The 25,157-nt window shown below is 40.6% G+C and overlaps 1 protein-coding gene across 1 annotated transcript in view; it reads right to left on the reverse strand.

The window, feature by feature from the left end:
* Positions 1-378: 378 nt before the first annotated feature.
* The window catches only part of LOC112652425 (pseudouridine 5'-phosphatase), a 133,599-nt gene continuing 108,820 nt past the window's right edge, over positions 379-25,157 (reverse strand). Inside the window, exon 4 of the mRNA XM_049107854.1 lies at positions 379-1,221. Coding sequence (XP_048963811.1) covers positions 1,042-1,221 — 180 coding nt within the window. The 3' untranslated portion in view covers positions 379-1,041. The remainder of the gene's footprint in view (positions 1,222-25,157) is intronic.

The following is a 25,157-nucleotide window of genomic DNA, read 5'->3' on the forward strand; positions in this document are numbered from 1 at the left end:
ATTTAAACAAATGAGGAGTTTCTTACCTCTCTACCCAGTGGTCCTTCAGCAAACCAGCTTTCTGTTCTCCAAGTCGCTCCACGAATGTGCAGAAAGAACTGGATCCCATTGTGGGGACTACAGGAGGCCCCTCATCTAAGACAGGAAAAACTATGATATCAAGACTACTAGATGTAGATACAAAGGTATTAGTTGCCATTAGCTTACAGGAGAGAGCTTTTTGCAAGACATCCTTGTCCCACAAATAAGAAACTGGCTTCAGTGACGGAGAATCAACAGTCCCCATGGCATTTGCTCCCCATAATAAAGACCATTTCTATGTTGACACACATCTCTTCTGGTTTGAAGAATAGTCAATGGAATAAATTTAAGACATCAGACTGTGTTTATTGCAGTCACTGGATAAATTATTATTTTCTTCTATTGTACTTTGAATTTACGATTTTGGACCCTTCCATCGTTAAGCCAAGGGATATAAACCTAGTTGCAAACTTTCAGGAACACCAGAGCCAGAACATCCCAGGGATTGCTACCTGAGACCTTTGCTTGAGGCTTTCCATTGATGCTGCTCCAGTGATTTGATAGACAGAAGGCAAGGAGGAAGAGTCTCTACCAACTGATGCTAAAATGCTGAGGCTCCTATCCTTTCAGACCATGAAAACCTCCACCATGGCAAAGGAAGTCAACACAATGAAAAAAAAGCATGGGATCCATAGTGAGAATATGAATGTGAGCACCCTACTATTGCAATAGGGTGACCATGCATTTGGTAGGGAGATGTCAAGGTACTTCTGGGAACCTGTTTGGATGCCAGGACCTCGTAACCTCCCTTTCTACAAAATGCATCCTTTACGTGGTCCAGCCCCATACCCCTGGACACTGACGTTTGGGGGCCAGAGTTGCAGGCTGTCATGAAGTGGTGCTTCCCTGGTGAGTCCTCATGCAGCAAGTGGCAAGTCAACAGTGCTTCAAGGACATGCAGCATTCATTCAATGGGTTGATGGCCATGGGTTCAAGAAACTTTCAGTTTCCTGAAATTCCCTATAACTTCCATTTATCTTCTTTTCTCGAACCCAACTCTGCAGAATACACTGTAGCCCTCTGTATATCATAAGATGCGACATCCTGGAGGCCTTTCGGTGCTTCAGTGATCTCTTTGATGGAGGCCAAGATAGTTTTTATGTTGAATTCCCTCTTCAGTGGGTAATACCATGTAAAGTTCTAAAAGAAGAGAGAGAAGAACATGAATTCAAAAATAGAAACATGGATTTTTTTTCCTTGTGTCATTAACATTTGAGAATTTTTAAAAGTAGCCAGTAGTTTAAGTCTTAATTGATTTTTAATGGATTTGTACCATTGTCGAGATTTAAATCACCACTAGGGGATGAAAAAGCAGCAATAATTGACTCAATTTAGGTCAGATGTTGGTAATAATGTTTAAAAAAAGGTTACATAAAAAAAAATGAATGACAGTGATCCTCTCAGACTAAAAACAACTAATAACAACAACAACAAAAGAAAAAAACAAAGAAGATATAACAAAATGAATAAAGAAAAAAAAAGCCTGTCAAGAATGAATTCTGGGCCATCTTAGCTAAGGCATCTTTTCATAGATTGGGATGACCAGTCTTAACTTTCACCATAAGCAAAAAGGTAGGACTCCTGATAGAGCAGAAAATGTTAAGTATACTCCACAATCTACGTTTCCTGTGTCTTGATAAAACTGCATCCACTTTCCATGACCAAGTCCATTCACTGACCTCACGACCTCTGAACTTTAGATGTCCAAGCTTGGACCTCAAAACAACTGCTAAATAGGATTGGTTGTTAAAGATCTGGAGAAGCTCAAAGCAGACACTTCTGTTATCACATATCAAGAAACGGGTGGAGGATAAGCATCATTAGACAAAAAATAACACCTCAGGACTCATGGCTGTGATTTATTTCTGGATTAACATTGTATCATTGACTATTCACTGTTATTTAACGTTGTAAGGTATAAAATATAGTACTGTAATAATTTATGTCATGTTATCTGACAATACATTATATATAAGTTATCTTCCAAATTACATCTCCTTGCAGCTAAACCAGCAGGCATTTGATAGGACAAATCAACATAGTGTGATTAAAATATTACAAAATAGATACAATGCAGGATCTTTAGGAAGTACCTTCTTTTATTTTGCTTAGTTCTTGAATCAAAGTTGGTTACCACCCCTCCCACGCATACATCCAGAAAACACTTAGCCAAAAAGACACTCTCTCCAGCCTTTCCTAGACATATTGTTGAAGGGAATAGAGTGAAATTGCAAATTATAGGGTTCTAAATCCTTGGTATATTTGTTCCCCCAAAATCTCTGGAGATAAAAAGTAAAAATGAAAAGTAAGCTGCTACCAGGTTGGACAAATAGAGGCCTATGCTGGTCACTTTATAGGCACCAAAGGCATATGTAACGAGTGGAATACAATACGTGTTTTTCATTAATAAAAAACAAAAGGTCACCAAAGTAATCACGGGTGAGATACTCTTTTGCTTCTCCCTCTGCCCCTGCCCCTCCTTACCCCCTGGTTCTACGTGCTATCTTTCTCTCAAATAAATGAATACAATCTTTAAAAAAATAAAATAAAATAAAATAAAATGTATTTGTTCTAACAACCATCTTATTGAAAGATGAAACACAGCATGGGATCTCATGCTTTGATAACCCTTTTCAGACACAGATTAGGGCATTTCCTGTTCTCTGCTGCAAATCAGGAGTTACAGACATGCTAGGACTAAGCAAAGATCCCAGCAGTTTTGGCTGGTCCTGATCAATGGTTTCAAGGTGAAAGGCACTCTCTAACATTGGTATCACTGTTATGTTTAATGCCTCATTAATTTTTATCTCCTTTATTATTTTTCAATATTATGTGTGGAAGATCCTCATAAAGTCTTTTCACCAATTGTAGTCTATTCATTCCTGGTTCCTTATGTTTGTGTGCCTTTGTGAAAGATATTTTCTAAAAAGGTATGTTCTAATTAGGGCCAGTATATCAGTATACAAGTGTTTGGGAATATTTATTTGGTATCCAGCAACTGTGATAAAACCTCATTGTTTTGAACAATTGTATCTCAGTATTCTTTGAGGCCCGAGGTTTTCTAGGTAGACAATGAATAAGCTCTGAAGGATAACAAACAGCTCCTTCCTTTGTAACCTTCATAGATTTTATTTTCTTTTCTTCTTATTCTTTAGTACCTCCAATAGAAAGCTGAATGGAGGTGGTAATAAAGAGCATTCTTATTCCTGATCTTAAACGAAAATACTTTTACCTTTTCACCATTAAATATATTTCAACTCAGTATTGTTTTATTTTTTAAGAAGATTTTATTTATTTATTTATTTATTTATTTATTTATTTATTTATTTATTTACTGGAGAGAGAGCAAGCGAGCAGAGGGAGGAACAGAGGGAGAGGGAGAAGGAGACTCCCCACTGAGGGTGGAGCCAGACATGGGGCTCAATCTCATGACCCCAAGATCATGACCTGAACCAAAATCATGAGTCGTATGGTCAACTGACTGAGCCACCCAGGTGCCCCTTAGTTTGTTCTAAATAGATATTTGTCAGAGTAGGAAAGTTGCACTCTAGCCCTAATTGGTAAGGATCTCTTAAAAAAAAAAAAAAAAGTGAGTAATAAATTCGGACTTTATCAAATGCTTTTTCTTAACCTATTAAAATGATCATATAGGTTTTTCTCTAGCGATTAATAGAATGATCTTTCTTTCTTATTTTTTAAAAGATTTTATTTATTCATGAGACACAGAGAGAGACAGGCAGAGACATAGGCTAAGGGAAAAGCAGGGAGCTTGATGTGGGACTCGATTCCAGGACCCCAGGATCACACCCTGAGCCAAAGGCAGATGCTCAACCATTGAGCCACCCAAGTGCCTCAATAGAATGATCTTTCTAATGTTAATCCAGCTTTGTATTTCTAAGACCACCCCAATTTTCCCATGATGTGATTATTATTCTTCACATACTACTAGATTATTTTATTATTATTTTAAGATGTTCATTCTTAGACTTAACATTTATTCTCCTTGGATAACTTGGTTATTAAAGTTAGGTAGTGTAATAGATTAAGTTGAGATCAGTTTCTTATTTTTCTGGTCTCTGGGAGAGTTGTATTGGTTTGGAATTATTTGCTGATTGTTTGCTAGAATCAATATATAAAAACCATGTGGGTATAGGCCTTTCCTTCAGCTTTTAAATTTTATGTTTCTTTTTGAGTCAATTCTATCTTTCTAGGATTTTGAAAATTTACATTTTTTAATTTATTGGTGTAAAGTCGTTAATGCTATCGTGTTATTATGTTCTTGATCTCAGCAGTATCTCTCTATATTTTTTATTCTGATAGTATATTTATCTCTCTCTCAGATCTTTTTCTGTGACTGCTAATCAATCTTGCCAGAGGTTTTTCAGTCTTACTATTTTATTCTTTTGACTTCAGAGAAGGTTAATCTGTTGTTCTTTTCCTAACACCCAAATGTAGATGTTCAACTCATTTATGTCCATCTTACTTTCTCTTCTAAAGCAACACTCAAGATTTAAATTTTCCCTTAAGATACTGCTCTATAGTATCTCCCCTTTGTAAAGTATATAGTATTATCACTCTTTATATCTTCCATTCTATTATGATCTCTTTTTCGACCCATGAGTTTTTTAAAATGTGTACTTTAAAATTTTAAATATTTCCTTGTTTCTATTTATCTATACTAACCTATTTATCTCTTTGTTCTTGATTTCTATTTATCTCTTTGTTCTTGATTTCTAACTTAAGGCATTATAAAGAGAAAATGTGACTTATATGATACCAGCCTGAAGAGATTTACTAATAATCTGCTTTATGAACCAATTGTTCAAATTTCATTGACATTCCATGTATTATGAGAGAATGCATTTTTCCTTTGTCGCCGGCAACATTCACATGCTAACACGAAAGGCATTTTTCTTTTCATTATACACATTCTGTTTAAAAGATTTCCACCTTAGAGGAAAGTTATTGAATTGCTAAGCAATGTTCAAAAATTAATTCAAATACGTTTATAGAGTGCTTAGCACATGCTTACATATGGCTATATACTAAGCATTAAAAATACAGTGATGACAGAGACCAACACAGTGTATGTTCCCATGGACCTACCTTAGTGTCTAGTGGGGCAGAGAAAGGAGTACTCACATGGTTACTTATCATTGTATGAAATGTCACAAAGGGAATGTGCAATGAGGAAGGTTCTGTTTGAGACACGGTATCATAGCTATGGTATGCTAGTCATCACCAGCTGTACTCAGAAGTCTGGATACAAGTATACAGGGAAATCACCCAAGTATATGAATCATCAATAAAGGTTCAAGTACATGTCTGTCACTCCACCCTATTCCTCTTCCATTCTTATCCCATTCCCTATCTCCACGAGGCCCTCATGCCTTTCTTTCTTTCCTTTCTTCCATCCATCCATGTGCCTATCTTTTGGTCCTTCACCACCATATCTGGCTTTCTCTGGAAATATATTATTTGGGCCCTCAGGACAGAACTTCACAACTCTGTGGGTGATCAGTTCAGTAAAGTTTCCAGTGACACTCACAACCCATAAATGAAATTTTCCAGGCCAAAAGTTACATGGTTTATCAAATTTGTTGTTGATTGGGGATGTGCCTATATAAATACCAAAGGCTATTTTTAAGTAGTTACCAGGCTCTGTATTATTCTAACAAATGCAATCATCTACAGTGAGGTCCAAACTGGAGTTACTTTCATTGTGTTCAACATTTCTTTCTTTCCTTTTCTTTTTGAGGGAGAGAGAAAGCAGGGGGTATGGACAGGGTGGGTGAGAAGGAGGGAGAGAGAGAGAGAGAGAGAGAGAAAATCAGAAGCAGGATTCATGCCCAGCACAGAAGTCAACCTGGGGCTCAATCTCACAACCCTGAGATCATGACCTGAGCCAAAATCAAGAGTTGGATGCTTAACTGACTAAGGCACCCAGGCACCCCCAACATTTTATTTATTCTGTAAGTGTGTGCAGTTGGGTAAGTTTCTGTTGTTGTTAGATGGATTAACTGAACACACGCATTGGCCTGAGAGTCAATTAAAATGCGTATTTTTTTTTTTTTATTTAGTTGTTGAGGCATTTCTCTCCTCATTGGTACTTGAGAGGCTGGCGTATTTGACCAAGTACTTGGGTGATATCAGTCTCCATCTTGTTAGATTCATTCAATCAATCCAGCCCAGCCATAGCCCTGGCTTAGTTTGGTCTCAAGTGTGTCACTCAATCCATTAGCTAATCATCCCAGCTTCTACTACTTTGTAACCCTGGTCAGCAGGATATCTTTTTCTTCATCCAAGCTATTAATTAAAATGGTCCACGGGAGACGACCAATGAGCAAGCGACGGAGAGACTATGAGAAACAACCCCCCACGTGAATATCCCTTAATCATTAATTTCCATAATTTTAACCTGATCTTGATTATATCATCACCCAGTCCTCAAAGCTACGATTAAAAAACTTCATCAAATTTTTGCTCAAATGAAGATACGATCCTTCAGGTCTACTACATTTCTTGTATTTATCAGTCCAGTGAAATGATTCTAATCAGGCATGTTTTGTTCATAATGAGCCCACCCTGACTCATAGCGACCTCCATTTTCTAATTTAAGTGTTCACCAGCCAGCCTCTAAAATAATCCATTTCCAAATTATCCTCAGGGATGACATTAAGTTCATGTTCTCTCAGAGCTAAACTGCTTTCTTGGTGATCTCAAGCGAGATCCAATCATCAAGTCCAGCGTCCTCTTCTCAGCTACCTCCTGCTTGACCTCTTCTCGGCATTTGACATTGTCAAACACCCCACCTTGTTTGCTCACACATTTGTGTAATTCATCTCCTTGTTCTTTGAAAAATCAAAACATTTGGTCACTTTCAGTTTTCTGGATGGAAATTGCTGCTGTCTTATAAATGACTTTTCAACATTGCCAATGATAATTAGTCCAGACAATTTGTAAGCTCTTTCATGAATTTGAGAAGCAGCTTATCCAGGCTAGAAAATCTTTCTTCCAAAATTGGTTTCCCCTTCTAACCTCTTCCGGGTCTTGGGATTTTAATGTCCTTCTAAATGTTAGTTTCACAATTACCTGTCTGCAGGTTATTCTCAACGACAGAGCAGAAGAAGCAAAATTAAAGTCTAAGAGCTATTCTTCCTATGAAAGAAGTAGTCAATGGTTTGCATAATTACTTGGATGATGGAACATCCATAATTTAGAGTTCTTTCCGTGGAACCCCTTGATATTGTGAGAGACTATAATTTCTGGTATGCTCTTTATCTTTTGGCCAATTTGGCCAGACAAAATCATCCCATTCTGGGCTTTTCTGCTAATAACTGCTTGCTTGGTTTTGTTTGTTTTGGGAGAGTGGTAGTCAAAAATCAGAGAACAGAGAGGATGTGAAACAGTTATGAAAGCCAATTATGGAAAATAGAAAAAAAGAAAAATGAAAAAGAATTGTGGGAGGAAATATTTAAAGTTTAGTCTATTTTGTTATGCTAGGTAGTTGTGGAAAGACCACAGCGATCACATAATTTTAGAAGCAAGGATCCAAGGAAACTTTGGTGTTGCACAGAGCAACTACTAAGCTTGTCAGGAAGCTGGGAGGGTTCCTCCAAAATGTCCATTACTTGAGTATAAGCAGTTACCTGAGCAGAGCTAGTTCCCACCTATTGTCCTATCTTGGGAATTAGTAGTCTTTATAAGGGAAGAAGTCGGTAAAAAAATTGCTATTTGTTTCTTAAGCCCTTCCATCTGCAGTTCATAAAGGATTAAGGACAATGTGAACTTTGCATAAAGAGACAAATGTCTGCAGAAGGTGGACAGATGTGAAGTGCTCCAAAGTAAAGAAGAGGTAGTTAGATGCCACAGGATGGAGACTTTTTTTTTTAATTTCCCAAGTTTATTATAGCCTATATATTACCACTTATTGATGATTAGCTAAGACCTTAAAGGACAAAATAATATATATCCTTCTCTCCAGGACTATTAAAATGGCAATCAGGAATGACTGTTTAAACTATAGCTTGGCTTCGGTAGGGGGAATGACAGTGAGAGGAACATCAGTAGGTGGAAGGGATAGCGATAGTCATAACGAATTAGTGAGAGGGGCTTCTAGGTGGCTCAGCTGGTTAAGCCTCAGACTCCTTTTTTTTAAATAATAAATTTATTTTTTATTGGTGTTCAATTTGCCAACATACAGAATAACACCCAGTGCTCATCCCGTCAAGTGCCCCCTCAGTGCCCGTCACCCATTCACCCCCACCCCCCGCCCTCCTCCCCTTCCACCACCCCTAGTTCATTTCCCAGAGTTAGGAGTCTTTATGTTCTGTCTCCCTTTCTGATATTTCCTACCCATTTCTTCTCCCTTCCCTTCTATTCCCTTTCACTATTATTTATATTCCCCAAATGAATGAGAACATACATACACTGTTTGTCCTTCTCTGATTGACTCATTTCACTCAGCATAATACCCTCCAGTTCCATCCACGTTGAAGCAAATGGTGGGTATTTGTCATTTCTAATAAGCCTCAGACTCTTGATCTCAGCTCAGGTCTTGATCTCAGGATCATGAGTTTGAGCCCTGCACTGGGCTCCATGCTGGGCATATAACCTACTTAAAAAAAAATGAGAATGTTAACTACCTGGATCCTGTGAGAGAAAGATTTAGAGGATAATTTTCAGTCAATCTAGAGAAGTACCCGTGAAGGCTTCACATATTTTGTCTAGCTAGCTGATCCTATAGAACACAGAGTAAGATCTTCTATGTTCTAGTTAACAGTGTGAACTCAAAACTCTTGTGATATCTTTCATAGTTTTAGATGCCTTGACTCATTCTGAACTTAAGACTTCTTTTTTTAATTTAAAAAATAAATAAATACTCTATAACCAACATAGGGCTGGAACTCATGTCCCAAGATCAAGAGTCACATACTCTACTGACTGAGCCAGCCAGGAACCCCTGGGCTTAAGACTTCTTGATACTTAAAGATTTCTGCAAAGACTTTATATTCCTTGATTGCTTCTGTGCCCATTCTCTCATAGTTGGACCATGTTCTTGTTCTGAGTTCATTTAGAGGGCTTCTTCGTGTCATCACAATTTCTGTTAAAACATCAGCCTTCTTGTTCCCATTAGGATTATTTGCCATTGGACTGTCATGTTTTTCTTTTTTCTCTCTCTTTTTTAAGATTTTATTTATTTATTTGAGAGAGAGCACAGGCAGGGGGAGTGTCAGGCAGAGGGAGAGGGACAAACAGGATTCCATGGACCAGGGAGCCCCACTCACGGCCCCAGGATCATGACATGACCTGAGCTGAAGGCAGACGCCCAACCAACTGAGCCACCCAGGTGCCGGCTGTCATGTTGTTCTTTTTGAAAATTGCCTGTCTGTTCTGTTCTTGCTCCACGTGTAAATGAACCACTTCTTTTTGATTAGTATCTTAAGTACTGTCTCTCAAAGAAAGCCACACCTCCTTCTGAAACTGAGAAATCCCCATAAACTCTTATAAATCCACAGAAAGGTTTTAGATTCCTCCCTGGTTATGTGACCCTCCTTGCCATTTCTTGTCAAATGTTTTCCAAATTGTAATTTTTTCCTGTTGTGCTTTCGTCTTCTATTTATGAAAGTATAGATTATATGTACCTTGGACACTCTATGCCTGCTTTTGTTGTCTCCAAGCACTTTTGCCCATCACTACTTTGCATTATAATACACCCTTGCTCCCAGTTACTAGGGGGCCTCTCCACCTCAAAATTCACAATATTTTTTTTGGGGGGCGGGGGGAGTGAAAACTCTCACCCATTTTGTTCAGCCAGATCAGCAGAATTGCTACCATCTTTAAAATCTGTTCCATCATGCCATGCTTGTAGCCACACTTGCAAAGGTGCTATGACTGCATATCTCCTTGACTCATCCTGCTTACCCTGCTTCTTCTCGGCATCATCCAACAGCATCCCCAATTTGCATTTTTCCAAACAACGTTTTGCCTTTTGGGCTTTGCCACATCCTGAAGAACATATTGGAGGTGTTCCTCCTTCTTCGGCATCTCCTTCCTCCTCACACTGTCCAAATTTTACTCACACTAGCAGGTTTTCGTTATATGGTGGTGGTTCAACACTTATGTGGTCCTTCATTTCATCAGAGATGAAGTTTAACATTTCCCTTCTGTTTGTTGTGTCCCATTGCTTTGGTCAGGAAAGCAGAGATATCTATAACATTATGAATGAGAACTTGGGTTATTTCTGCTTATTTCTAAAATTGTGAACTATAAAACAAATAAAATACACTAATTATCTCCCTTGAAATAGCCATACAATCACATATGGGCCCCTTATGTTTTTAATATTTTACTTTTTGGTCCATATCTCCTTCAAGACTGCTGATTCCACGACAGTTGATTCATCTAGCACATGTTGGTTGGTTGTTGAGTCAAATTGGCCAAATTAGAGAAATGATGTTATGCTCTACTCATTTCATAAAAAGATATAACAGTCTTTGGGGCGGAGAGAGCAATACAAATTTGATCACATTTATTTGTATATACGACCCTGAGAATTTTCAGATGATAACATCATTCAATGTGGCTGTTTTTTCCCTCAATTTTCAAATAAGCTTTTTCACTCACTTATGAATCCACGTATCAAGTGTACTTCAGATTGATTCTTTATGCATGTAAAAAAGTGCATGTGTCCTAATGAATGCAGCTTTCCCAGGTTCTTGGAAGGACTCTGGATTTTCTTTGTTTCAAGTCTCCTGGAACAATTTCTTTACTGTCCTCTTCCACATCTTCACAAACTCAGAGATAGCTGCTTGGCAATGAATAGACTCAGCCTGGTTGTATCTTGCTTCCTATTTTTGGCATTCTTTTATGTCTTCCTGTGGATAAATAACGCCAGGGAATTTTGGAATGGGAAGCACTCTTAGGATCTAACTCCAGCTCCCTTATGTCCCAGATTGAGGAATTGAGGCCAGGATGCCAAGAGAGATGCACAAGTTCTCAGCTAGTGAGCAGTAGAGCTAATTTTCCTGAGATCAAGTCTCATGTTCTCTCCACTGCCTTTGTTTTGAACTTGAGCGTCAGGTCAGTAGACACGTATACACAATGGAACAGCACCTATGTCCTTAGAAACATACAGCATCACCCTCAAGCTTAACAACTTGGCAGCTACTCAAACTTGTTTTACCTCCGAGTAAAAATAAAAGATAATGTATGTCATTAGCATAAATGTGACAATTAGGTAAATCCAGGGCATGTAGAGATATGTTCCTCAGTGATGAACACCTTTCTATTTTCATATTTTTGTCCTTTATGTTGATCACAGTCTCAAATTACTCTCTTCCCAGAAGATGGTATCAACAGAATATTTTTGTCAGTCACTGTCTTTTCTATTTTAAATGGTTTTTAAAAGATTTTATTTATTTGTGAGAGAGAGGGAGGAGTGAGGGGCAGAGGCAGAGGCTCCTTGCTCAGTGGGGAGCTCGATTCGGGGCTCGATCCCAGGACCCTGAGATCATGACCCAAGCTGAAGGCAGATGCTTAACCGACTGAGCCACCCAGGTGCCCCTTAAATGATTTTTTAAAAAATCAAATACGTGGTGAGAATAATGGTCCATGACAGGTTATCTAAGCAGCTGATTTTCACAGTCACAAAGAAGATACTTGCCTGCAGGACAGGCAAGAAAGAATTCTTAGACAGACTGAAACGTAAGTGGTTTTGTGTGGTCAACTGGATAATTAGAGCCAAAATGTAACCAGCTCCATGTATGGGAGTCTGAGAGAAAAAGCTTTTCCTTGGGAGAAGTACAGTGGCCAGGTATGTACTGGAGAAGCATATTGTCAAAAAGGTGTGGGACTTGTGAAATTTTAGGTAATGCCACAAGCCCACGCCTGACATCGACGGCAGCAGCTCAGAACAGAGAAAAGCCAAACAAGGGAAGTAAAGGCTTGCTCGGATATGAATAAGGAAGCATCAGCCCAGCCACGATAACTGCCAACCTGTCGACAGAGGCTTTCTATCTGAGGTCTCTGTAAAGGAGGATTTAGTAACGAGCAAAGGAGATTTCTACCCTCACGTTCTTCATACTCAGCACTCAAGAGCCTGAGACGGCCTGAGACATGCCATTACGCCCACGTGACAGCCCGCCCTTTTTTGGAGGGAGACCAATCCCGATTTTCTAAGCCCATAACTTCAGTAGGACAAGCTCTCCCTGAAGTCCTACTCACTTACAATAAGGTGAGCTCTCCCTCTTCCTCCTCCTTGCTATATCCCCTCATCTCCTGAGAAGAGACCCCCACCCCCACCCCTCTGGAACTTGGAAAGCTTGCCTCTTGTTCTGACGGAAGCGTTGGCGACAGTGAACAGACGACTGGGGGAAGAGTTGCACCAAACAGAGCACACTTTGGATGGGAGAGACAGATTGGCAATTGCAAATGAACTTTCTATTGAGTCCTCTTTCTAGAATTATCTGTTCTTTGATGGGACACTTGCAAAGGTTGATTCAAATAAGTGATTTTTGCTTCACTACTAGAGACTGAGCTGGGCACCTCGTGCTAAGAAAAGACACGGCCCTGAACCACAACATGCCCCCAGGGCATTGGGATAGATGGGCGAACAGACAGGTCTTTTTGGGATGGTCAAGGATGGCAAATGGAATGCACCGAGAGCCCAGAGGCGTTCCATCTGGGGCTGGAGAAGGACTCCTGAAGGGTTCAGAATGCAGACCCCTGCCTTGTATTCTCAGGAGGAAGAAAGCACAAGCACAAGCACATGCGCATATGTGTCTACCTGTGAGGTTAGGGTGTGAGTTGAGAGCAGAGCTCCCTCTCATTGTGAGTTACTTCACTTTAAGGTACAGGGTTGGGTGGGATAGGAAGTGCGACTGAAAAGATGAGCAGAGACTAAAGCACCAAAATCCTCTCTTGTGGGCCCGTCTTGGGTCCTTGAGGAAAGCGGAGCCTTGCCTGGGATTTCTGCAATTCTGAATAAAACCACCAGCAAAGGGTGGCTCCTTCTCTTTGCTGGTGCTTCACCTTATATCAATTGGCTGAACAATCTCTATTCAATTCATTATTTTTATTTTTCTCTCCTGGCATTGTATCCTTCATTTAAAAAAAAATTTAAAATGCCAGTTGGGTGCTTGGGTGGCTTGGTTGGTTAAGTGTCCAGCTCTGGATTTCAGCTCAGGTTATGATCTCTATTCAATTCATTATTTTTATTTTTCTCTCCTGGCATTATATCCTTCATTTAAAAAAAAATTTAAAATGCCAGTTGGGCGCTTGGGTGGTTTGGTTGGTTAAGCGTCCAGCTCTGGATTTCAGCTCAGGTTATGATCTCCATCATGGGATCAAACCCATGATGTGCTGGGCATGGAGCTGCTTAAGATTCTCTCCCTCTACCTCTCCCCACTGTGCTTGTGCACGTGCTTTCTAAAAAAAAAAAAAAAAAGAATAAAATGATGATGATGAGAAATGACGTACACTTGACTTTGAAATCAGAATTCTGGCTCTGCTCGTTTTCATTATGTAACTTTGCAGAAATGACACGCTTCCTTCTCCTCAAAAATAAAGTGGAGATAACAGCACCTAGCTTGTAAGAGTCCATGAAATCATCTATGAGCAGACGTAACAGATGACCAATAAATGGAAGCTTATTTCTATTTCCAAGTGGATGATCAACTGATGTTCTAGACTAGGGGTCAGCGAGCTTCTGCTGTCAGGGGTCAGATAGCAAATATCTTCAGCTTTGGCGGACATATGGCTTCAATTTTAACTAATCGATTCTGCAGCTGTAGCAGGAACACACCTGTGGACAATGCATATTGAACGGGCATGGTGGTGTTCCAGTGAAACTTTCTTTACAGACATCGGAGGCGTGCTGCATCTGGCCTGTAGGAATAGTGCACTGAGCCCCATCTAGAACATTTTCCGTGGGTCGCGATACCCAATTTATGTTATTAAGTGGTTTCTCTTAGTTCGTGTCACCTATGAAACTTAACAATCCAGCAACCCTGACAAGTAGGTATCCACGCTCTTTCCTCTTGGAAGGAGAGCCCAGGGATGGTAAGAGATTCACATGGTCAACACTAGTTAGAACATGAAATGCTGTATCTCTAATTTCCATCACCCGTAGCTGGTTTCCTTATGGCATCTCCTTCCTAACTTGATAACGCTCCTTCATGACGCTGACGTTCTTTAGGAAAACAGAGGTGTCCATTCTTCTTCAGGCTGTGATATTTCTCATCTACTCTCCTTCATCTGCTGCTTCCAAGTATAGTGGATTTTGCATTTTTCTTTGCGGACTCTTTTAATGCATGCCTCCTGGGCCTTCTCTTTTCTGTTTTGTCCGAATCCATCACATCTTACCTGCGTGACAGTCACACATTTTATGCTCTTTGTTGGTGATTTCCAGTTTTCTAACTTTCCTGCATAAGTAGTTACTGCCCAGAGCAGGCTTTCCAAACCTTAATTTTATTTTGGTTGGAGAACAGATGAGACGGGGGGCTTTGCAGCTGGAGAAGGCTGTGTCCAAACTTTCTGATTCATAGGGGCTCAACAGGCCATCTCTGCCTCAGGTCTGAGACTGGAAATGAAATCCTACTTTCGGGACATTCAGATTCAGAAGAAAATATGATGTGAACCCAATTTATTTTCTTCTGACACCTCTAAATCTATATTTCACATTTGCTAGTCTTTATCACCCGCTAGGGCTGGCGGCCGTCCAGGATGCACGTTTCCTCGGAAGCCCAAGAGAGGACTCTAAATTCAGAGCCAAATGTAACCACAGAAATAGCAAAAAAGTGCAAGGAAAGGTCAGACCAGAGCCCTCGGCAACTTCCTGACTTTTCCACTTCGTGGTCAAGTTATGCCTTTATAACGCTTTCAAGGGCATCCCTTCTGGAGGGTACAATTTATTAGATCTTATAAATGTACAGGGTCAAGTCTGTGTGTCCCCTAGGGACTCAAGAGGTAGTTGTAATCCCCTCGGGATTGTTGCTGTCATGGATCTGTCGCTGGTGAGAGTAGGCACCTGGGCTGTCTGGGGCTGGAGGCAGCAGGTGCAGTCTGGATACAATAGCCAAGCGCCAGTGGGCACACCCGCCAAGGCCACCCTGTAGATGGCGGCTGCATCGTGGCTTCAGGAAGGTGGGCACTCTAAGAATATTTACGGGGCAAGAGGATGCCTCCCAATTGGCCATTCTTGGGAAAACTTGCTGAACTCTTGACAAACCTCACAGCACTCTTCAGGAATAGAACTTGGAAAGATACCAAGTGTACTTATTTTTAAAAACTCTTGCCCTACAAGGGCCAGAAGTGATGACACGTAGGTAGAGAGGATACAATGGCCAGAAAGGCACTGATTTCTTGACTCGGTGGATTCAGTGGGCCTGTGGCTATTAAACCACCCAATTTTCATCCAAGATTATGCCTGCAAAGCAAAGCCCCTGGGTGAGCACATTGTGTGAAACCCAATTAGTCTTCAGATAGAATTCTTATCCCTGAGGCAGGATCCTCCCGTGGGTTTATAGGCAGCATTCTCTTGGTCAAACCCTGAGTTTCCTGGGGCCAGAAATCATTTGGATGTTTTTTAAGCCCGTGGTGATACAATTTAATTAATGTGGCAGGAGGGCAGTGGGTACCTCTGGGCATGTCATTAGTTGGCTGTGAGTCAAAAAAATCCTTTAAGATTTACTTATTTATAGGAATTCAGAGAATGTTGTGTAAGGCACTCTACTAAAACTTAACCCCACTGGCACTTCTTAAATACCTTTCCCTTTTAATTTTTTTCTGTGTGGCACACTCATGGCCTGTGTATTTTTTTTTTTTTTGGAATTAAGAACTTTGTGGAGATACCTTTCACATACTGTACAATTTAATGGCTTTTCGTGTGTTCACAGAGTTGTGCAACCATCACCACAGTCGATTTTAGAATGTTTCCATCACCCTACAAAGAAACCCTGCACCCTGAAGCGATCATCTCCTATCCCCAATGCATATACACCTGCAGCCCTAGACAGCCGGGAATGTACTTTCTCTCTTTGTGCACCTACCTACTCTGGACATTTCAAAGAAATACAGTCATACAGTTTGTGCTCTTCTGAGACTGGCTTCTTTTGCTCAGTAGGATGCTTTCAATGTTCATCCATGTTGTAGCATGTGTCAGTACGTCCTTTCTTTGCAGGGCTGAATAACATTCCATTATATGGTCAGACCACAGTTTATTTATCCATTCACGGACTGAAAGACATCTGAGTTGCCTTCCGCCCTTTGGCTGTTGCGAATCATGCTGCCATGAACGTCCACGCACAATTTTCTTTTGTGTACATGGTTCCTTTCTCTTGAACATGCAACTAGGAGTGGAACTGCTGACTCCCGTGGTCGGGCACCATGCTGCCACTTGTGTGTTTGCGTGAGGGCCTGGACTCTGGTCTGCATTGTTTATTTTGCCTCACACGTAGACAGTACTTCACAAATCCTTTGGTGATGAATAAATGAATGGAAAAATGTAGTGTGAAGACTTGGGTGTTACCCTTGGCTTCTTTTTTTTTTTTTTTTCTTGTCTTTTATTGACTCTGATTTGAGAAAAGGCAAAAGTGTTTAGTGTTTCTTGACTACAGTTTTCACATCTATAAAACACTGGACTGGGATAGATGCTTTCTAAGGTAGCTCAAGGAAATAAAATATATGAAGGGATGGGGTCCTTAGAACATGGGGAAGAATGAACTCTGTAGGTGGTAGAGTCTGGCATTCGTGAGTTAGTGGGACAGGCTAATAATTATTTATTATCCTGCTTCTCCCTCTCCCTCTCTACTTCCCCTGCTTGTGTTCTGTTTCTCTGTCAAATAAATAAATAAAATTTAAAACAACAATAAAAAACCCACTTGCACTCAAAATGCTATTTATGCTGGTCATGTAGGAATATGGGAATAACCACATTAATAAGCAGTTATTAGTGGGTAAGCAATGATAATGAGTGTATAGAGAAAGTTTATTACACACATGCTGAATTTATTTCATTATTTTATTTATTTATTTTGAGAGAGAGAGAGAGAGAGAGAGAGAGAGAGAGAATCTTAAGCAGGCTCCACGCCCAGCGCTGAGCCCCAACAGGGCTCGATCTCACAACCCTGAGATCATGACCTGAGCTGAAATCAAGAGTCAGACACTTAAGCATCTCATATGCCAATTTTAAGAAACGTGGGTTTTTATTTTAGCCTCTTTAAATGAAAAAAGTTGAAACATATAAAGTGTAGAGCAATAATAGCAATGAATGCCATGTAGTAATGGATCACTCAGCTTCAACAATTCTCAACTGCTGGCCTCCGCTAATATGACCACATCTCTGTGCATCCTCCCAACCCTTACACCTGGTGATATTGAGGCAATTCCCAGATATCCTTTCATTTTATCCGCCGATATTTGAGCAACACGTGTGGGTGAAGATCAGAATTTACTTTACATCGATTCTCACCTTTTAATCCCATTCAACAAAAGTCACAGGAAGTTATTCCATGTTGTGCATATGATGAGCATCTGCAAGCATTTAAAAAGGGTATCTGGGGGCATCTGGGTGGCTCAGTGGTTGAGCATCTGCCTTAGGCTCAGGGCATGACCCCGGGGTCCCGGGATCAAGTCCTGCATCGGGCTCCCTGCAGGGAGCCTGCTTCTCCCTCTGCCTGTGTCTCTACCTCTCTCTCTGTGTCTCTCATGAGTAAATAAAAACTTTAATAAAAAATAAAAATTAAAAAGGATATTTGGAGACCAAACTGTATGTACCACACTTGTTCAACATTCTGGCACGATATTATTTCCACAGTTGGTAAAACTATACAGAAAGGCCAGGGAACGATTAAAAACCAAAATCTGGGGAGCCCGTTCCTAGTGGGTAGCAGAGGGAGCAGGGTGGAATCCAGGACGGGGTACATCAGGGCGATGGATCTGCCAGAAACCTTCTGTGCTCTGCAGTGGTGGATGCAGTTGGCTCATGTGTTCTTATTCCCTGGTGCTTAATCATTGGTTATATGTGCTTTTGCAAGGATTCAATATTTAACATAAAAAAAGAACATTTACAGGAAAATGATTAAAAAAAAAACTAGAAGACAACATAACAGACTCTTTATTTGACCAAGAAATTCTCTTATTTTTTTTTCAATTTTCACATGCCATGATCTGAAATACAGTTTTTATGCCCTTAGGGGTCCAGGTCCCTAGTGCTTTCAGGGATCTGCAGAGCAAAGGAAGAGGGTTTTTTTTTTTCTTTCTCTCTCTCCATGCCATTCTTTTATACTTCTCTGCCCCAGGCAATGGGCACATGTCTGTAGGATTTTTTAAAAGTGGGATGGGGTGTAGGCAAGGATGAGAGGATTTACAGGGAGGCAGGCGACTTCAGGAAGACTTCAAAAATATCCACACTGCTAATAGTGATTATGTCCAGATGGTCGAGTTTTTGGTGGTTTACTGTTCTGCATGATGTCCTAGCTTTTTATAATGAGAGTGAATGACTGGAGTAATGAAAAATAACATTATTTTCTTTGCATGTGTCTCTTCTCACATAGGTCGACGCTATGCAGACCGCAGGAACTCAGGGACCCATTTGTGTCTCAAAGCAGTGTGCAGTGTGCTGAAGACACCCTAAAAACAGTAGTTGCCGACGTTCCATCTACCCTTCCACCCATTCAGTAGTGGAAAACTATAATAATGATACATGATACTCCCTCTCTGTGGCTTTTGAGCATTGCCATTTAACAACAATCCTAAGACCAAAGATGACTGAGCAGTCATTTCTCGTATTTCCCCTGCATTCATGGCTATTCTCTTTGTTAACTGCAAGTAATAGGGAGCTATTCCTTGTTTTGTTTGCTGAGCGTGTATGTCCCAAACTCCATTAATTCTCAACGAGCCCTAGGATGCAGGCATTACGGGTGGGACTGTCTCCCTGTTCTGATGAGGAAAACATAAAGATTAGACAATCTGCCATAATGAAATATGGGATGATGAGATGTGCTACTAGATTGGCAGCTGCTTTAAGTCTATCCAAATATTACGTATATATGTACACGTCTGTGTGTATATATATTAGATTCCTGAAGGCTCCTTGAAAGCATAACTAGTCACAATGATTTGTGCACACTGGAGGGGTTCTCCCACATGGAAGGAGTCGTGTTGCTGTAAATAGTTTTTTTAATCCTGTGCTCTGTATCCCCGTCACTTAGAAAAGGCTTTGTGGAAGACTGTAGGTTTCTGACTTTGGTAGTACGACGGCCTCCTGCTTGCCCTGTGTCTCCATCTCCGTGTTCTTCACTCCGTTTGGGCAGACATCCCTGCTGGGTCCCCCTGAAGTTTCTGCCTGTTTGCATCTGGCCCATCTCGGTGTTCACCAGAGCACAGATCTCCTGGGGAAGCTTTCACCAACCCGGGATCAGCATCCTGGCCCTGCTCTGACAAATTCCCACAAACACGGGCATAAAGCAAGGCGAGGCCCGCTGGGCATACCTCCACCATGGGCCTTGTCACTGCATACTGTATTTGCTGGCTGGTCTTTCTGGTTGTCTTCATGGGAACTCGTAGAAGATAAGGATGGAATGGCATTTTGGGTAAGAATGAATGAATGAATGAATGCTATATTTATTCTTGTGTTGATTCTTGCATTGTTCCTCCTGGTTGAAATTGGACTCAATTAGCTTTGTAGGATGGGGAGAGCTAAGCAAAAGTTTTATTTGCGAGGAGCCTGTGGGCATGCCCACAGAGATAAAGTCATTACAGTCAGGATTTATGGCTTCTTCTCTCCATAACGTGTTATGGCTTTTTCCACTCCTTCAGTCAGACTCGCTAGAAATTGGTCTCCAGGGAGCTGAGTTAGGGTATTCACACTCTCTGCACTGGTTTGCCAGGAAGCATACTGGTTGACCCCTGCTGTCCTGCTAATTATGAAAGATGACTTTCACTCTCTACTTGCCCTGATTTTGATATTAGATTATAGTCACTCTACAAAGATTAATATTTTCAACATCAAATATTATCAATTTTTGGAGGGGAGCAAAGAAAAAGAATATAAACAAATGGAATATCTGTAATGACCCTGACTTCACACACGTTACTTCTTCAAAGCTTAGAACAATCACCGTGATTCCTGAGAAAGTTAAGCACAAGAAGAAAATTACGGTTTTAAAAAGTGACAGGTGTTCGACAGGTGTTCCAGTCAGCCTCAAATGCCAGTATTTCCAATTACATATTTTGTGTTGAAAGACAAGAGTTTCTTTCTTATGCTACCCTCGCCTCCCCCCAACCCCATCTTGGCTAAAGAGTGATGTGAAGGGAACTCAGTTTCACTGAGAAATGGTGGCAGGACTCATTGATGTCCTGAGAAGTAAAGAGAATGTTAGCCTTGGACAGAGTCCAATTGCACCAGCAAGCAAGGTGCAGATGGGCTGAGCTGCAAGCAAACTCGCCATGTGCTCCAAGGAAGAGGAAAGAGCGGAGGACAGACAGTTGAGGAGTTCACAAACAGAACATGTCTGAGAGCCATCTAAACCAACAACTCGCGTCTTGCCTTGAAGCCAGGCCTACACAACGCTAGGGGAATAAAGAGATCGTGAATTGAAAGACGGTATTTGAAGATGAGCCTGGGTATGGCAGGTGTGCGCACAAGGATCTTGCTTGGATCCATTTGAAAATGAGTAAATGCAGCTTAAAATATCAGGAAACAGCAGGAGGGAAACGCAAGAGATTCATGATCTGAAGATTCATGATTTGAAGAACTGAACCAATTTCTTTAAAAAAAAATAATAACACAAGTGGTGAAAAAAGTAAGAGAAAAGGAGACTGTTCAATAATTCTGAAAATCACTTGTTCAAATACCAGGACAATAGCACGATAAATATTTACTGTGAGCCGGATCTATCAAGTAGGAGCCAGGCAGAATGAGAAGACTGCTTTTTGACATCACAGTAATTAATAAACAAAGACTGATATGAAATTATTTGTCCATCCCTAACACTTTACTCATTTTTCACAATTGCCTATAAAACATCTACAACTTATCATCACAGAAAGATCATAAATAACAGTTTGCCTTTTATTTTCTTTAATAGACCATACATTTATATCCGTTCTCCTGACAGAACCATTACTGTGCAGTGAAGAGAAACTTAATAATATTTGAAAAACAGTGATTTTATATTTGGATGATATGCAGATCTCCTGCTATGTATGTGGAAAATGGAATTATTGCTAGAAATGTTATTTAAAGATTAGGGCACGGAAGTCGTATTAAGAGGTCATTAAGTTCCTTCTGCAGAAAGGAACTTATCTCGACTCATTCAAAGAGCTTCGTGCCACTTTGAGGTCCTTCTGCAAAATTTAAATTGCTCAACAAAAGACCATCTGTGGCCAAGCACTGAGAGAATGCAAAATCGAGTAAGCACTGCAGACAATTCCAGTATCTTCCCTGAAGTTCTGGCAAAAAGAGGGGGAAAAAAAAGGAGAGGAGCTGTCAAATTATTCAATTTGAGTACTTACTATGTATGTCACTGTGCAAGCTACAAAGTGGAAAACATCAAGACTCTAATCCCCGGGAACTTTACAGTCTTCCTGGGGCGGCAGGGGGAAATCAGGGTGACCTGCGTGGACCAGCGCTAAGTAATAATACACAAGCTTTTGCATCAAGTGCTGTGATCAAAAGGTAAGTAAACTGTGGTGGCCACCGAGAGAAAGCAGCGTTCAATTCAACTGTTTGCAAAAACGAGTATTTCACAGAGGCGGTAACATTTGAACTAGACCTTTAGGAGTTGGTTGGATTTTAAAAGGAAGACCAACGAGGGAAGAAACTAGGTCAGAATGGGCAGAGGCAGAGAAGTGAGGTAATCTTACTTTTTAATCGTGGTAAAATAGCAGAAGTATTAAGTATGTTCACACTCTGCAACCATCACCACCACCCATCTCCAGAACTTTTCATATCCCACAAAACTAAGCTCTATACCCATCAAACAACAACTCCCCATTCCCCCTCCCCTAGTCCCTGAAACAACCCTTCTGCTTTCTAGCTGTAGAAATTTGACTATCTCATTTAATGACAGTGATTTTTTTTTTTTTTTTGGACTAGCTTATTTCACTTAGCGTAATGTCTTCAATGTTCATCGACGTTGTCGCAAGTGTCAGAATGTCCTTCCTTTTGAAGGCTGAATAGTATTCTATTGTGTGTATGCATCACCTTTTGCTTATTCATCCATCCATTAATGGGACACTTGGGTTGCTTCCACCTTTGGGTTGTCATGAATAACTCTGCTGTGAACATGAGCATGTAACTATCTCTTTGAGACTTTGCTTTCAGTTCTTTTGGGGACAAACCCAGAAGCGGAATTGCTGGATCATATGGCAGTTATATTTTCATGTTTTGAGGAGCTGTCCAATTATTTTCTAATTCCATTAGACATTCCCACCAGCAGTGTACAAGGGATCCAATTTCTCGGCATCCTCACCAGCACTCGTTACTTTCTGGTTCAGTGTGTTTGTTTGTTGTCTCATTTGTTTTTTTTTTTAACAGCCACCCCCCACCAATGAGAACTGGTGGTTTTGATTTGCATTTCACTGAAAGACGTTGAGCATCTTTTCATGTGCTTGTTAGCCATTTGTATATTTTCTTTGGATAAATGTCTATTCAAGGCCTTTGCCTGTTTTTTTTTTAAATTGAATTGTTCACTTTTTTTGTTGTTGTTGAGTTAGGCAACCTTGAAACTAGTGATGTTCCTGGAAGGCTGGGTCACTGATCTCACGAGGAGCGACACCAGGCATTAAATCTGAGAATGCTGAGTCAAATTTCAATCATGGCTCAGATGGGTTTGAATGCCTTGTTCAAGATGGAGTGTGGGTTTCATCTGAAGCTAGGGAGGGTCTGAGGAGGGCAAGAGTACATCCTGAGTGCTCTCTCACTCAGGAATTCCTGTCTAATGCCCGCGAGATGGTGATACAGGTGTGAAACATCAGAGCAGGCTGCAAGGAGAGGTAATGCCTTCAACTGGAGAAAGATAATGCTAACCTTGGCAGGGGTCACCTCGAGGAAGAGTCCAGCAGAAAAGTGGAGACAGCATCAAGACTGAAGACTCTAGAACTTGAGGTTCACATCTCAGCTGTGTTATATAACGGCATGGCTCAGTTTCCCCACAGTATCACTGTGAGGGTTAAATGAGCTATTGCATGGAAAATGCAACAGTGCAGACACACGCTACTAAGCTGGCTCAGCTTTTGCCACTCAAGCCACTGCTGGGGCCAATACCCAGGGCTGTGAAGGTCACTACTTGGCCACCTCCTTCTTACTTAGTTATCTTCACAACGAGGCGTCCCTGAAGATACTGCCTTTGCCGCCCATCGCCCAGGACTTTCAGCAGATGCAGTCGCAGGAGCATGGCAAGTGGTGGCTTAGCTTACATTGTGCCTCATGCTTCCCTCGCAGGCGAGTCATTTGGCATGGAAGCAGACACGGAGGTCCAACGCCTGATGCCAGCTTTGTGACTGACTTTGACACAGACTTCAGGATTAGTTCGTTAATCTCCCTCCTGGATTAAATGAAGGTCATTATGGAAATACCCAACATAAAAGGATTTGGGGGGATTTTTAGCATTAATTAATGATTATCTCATTCTTTGAAGCCCCAAGAAGACCATCTAAATGCCAAAGTCTAATAGGTACACAAGGGCTGTATTATGTATGATGAAGTTTTTATGCTAACTGAAGAAATGAGAAAGAATAAAAGCACTCTCTTTTGAATACAATGTGGAGGTAGTGAGTCATGTCCAAACCAAGTGTATCCTGTCTTATCTGATGCTGAAATAAGTTACGTTTCCTGCAGATAACACTCACACACCTATACGATCCGTGCAAGGCGGGAAACCCTCAGGAATAGGTGGCCCCTCGCCTGTGATCAATACCAGGTGGCAACTCTAATGGCACAGCGTATTCTTTCTCTACATCTCAGGCTGCTGCATTAAAAGCAATTTTCAATCTCTGATTTTTCACTGGAAGTGGAAAAATGCTTACCTAACTGCTTTATTTGTAATGCCGTCCTTGCAAATCCTATGCTCAAAGTAACTAAAAGGGACATAAATAAAAGCATCATTGAAATGTGGTTCTGTCTTCATCATAATCCACTCTTCGAAATGAAATAAAATAAACCCATGTCTTAAAATGGTTCAAAAAATTATGCGTAAGGAAAAGTCCCATATTCAAAGGTTTTTGACCAAATAATGTGGCATTGCAGTCACCAAATACCAAGGATAACACATGGGGGCAGAGAGCATGAATAATTAAAAAAGAATAATACTACTTGAAATTTGTTGGGGGGTTTGCAATGTAGCCTAACACCAATCAGGTCAAGAAAAAAAATCATTATTTAACTGTTCACATTTTTTTTTAATGTATGGGTTCATGAAGTTGTTGAGAGGTAGAAGTAGAAATAGGAGTTTTTGAAAATAGGGATAGAGGCTTTTATACAATTACATCTGCTCTAATAAAGAAAAATAAGAACCTGTATCACCCGTGAAAAACCTTCAGGAAAATTCAAAGCCAAGGATAATACGTAGACTATTCAACCAATACCTGACACAGGCAGAAATACAAATATTATGTAAATGTTGGGTATCAAGTGTCTCTGGGATTGAGCTGGCAGTGGGCGGACTTCTGTTAGTGAAAGGGGATCTGGAACATTCTTGCGGTGACTCAAAAGAATACAGTGTCATGATCATAAGTCATGAAGGACATGAGATGAGTTTGAGAATCTGAGAAAAGCAAGGGAGGGAATGCAATCCAGGATGGGTAGATACTTAAGATGTTGAAGGAACATTTTTATTCTCCCTGTAGAAAACCAAACCAGAGTTACAGACAGATGGAAAGACTGTATGCAATGACTCTAAAAGAAAAAAAAAAGGTGAATGATCCTAGCAAGTTACTGTGTGATGAAGAACCAAAGTGAGCACAGAATTAACCTTGCTGTTAGGAATGTCACTGGTATGGTGACATTACTGACTTTGGAGGGGAATGACACATGACCAGATTTAATCTTTTTTTTTTTAACATTTATTTGGGGT

This window comes from Canis lupus, chromosome X (assembly GCF_003254725.2).
Source record: "Canis lupus dingo isolate Sandy chromosome X, ASM325472v2, whole genome shotgun sequence".
NCBI classification, from domain to species: domain Eukaryota; kingdom Metazoa; phylum Chordata; class Mammalia; order Carnivora; family Canidae; genus Canis; species Canis lupus.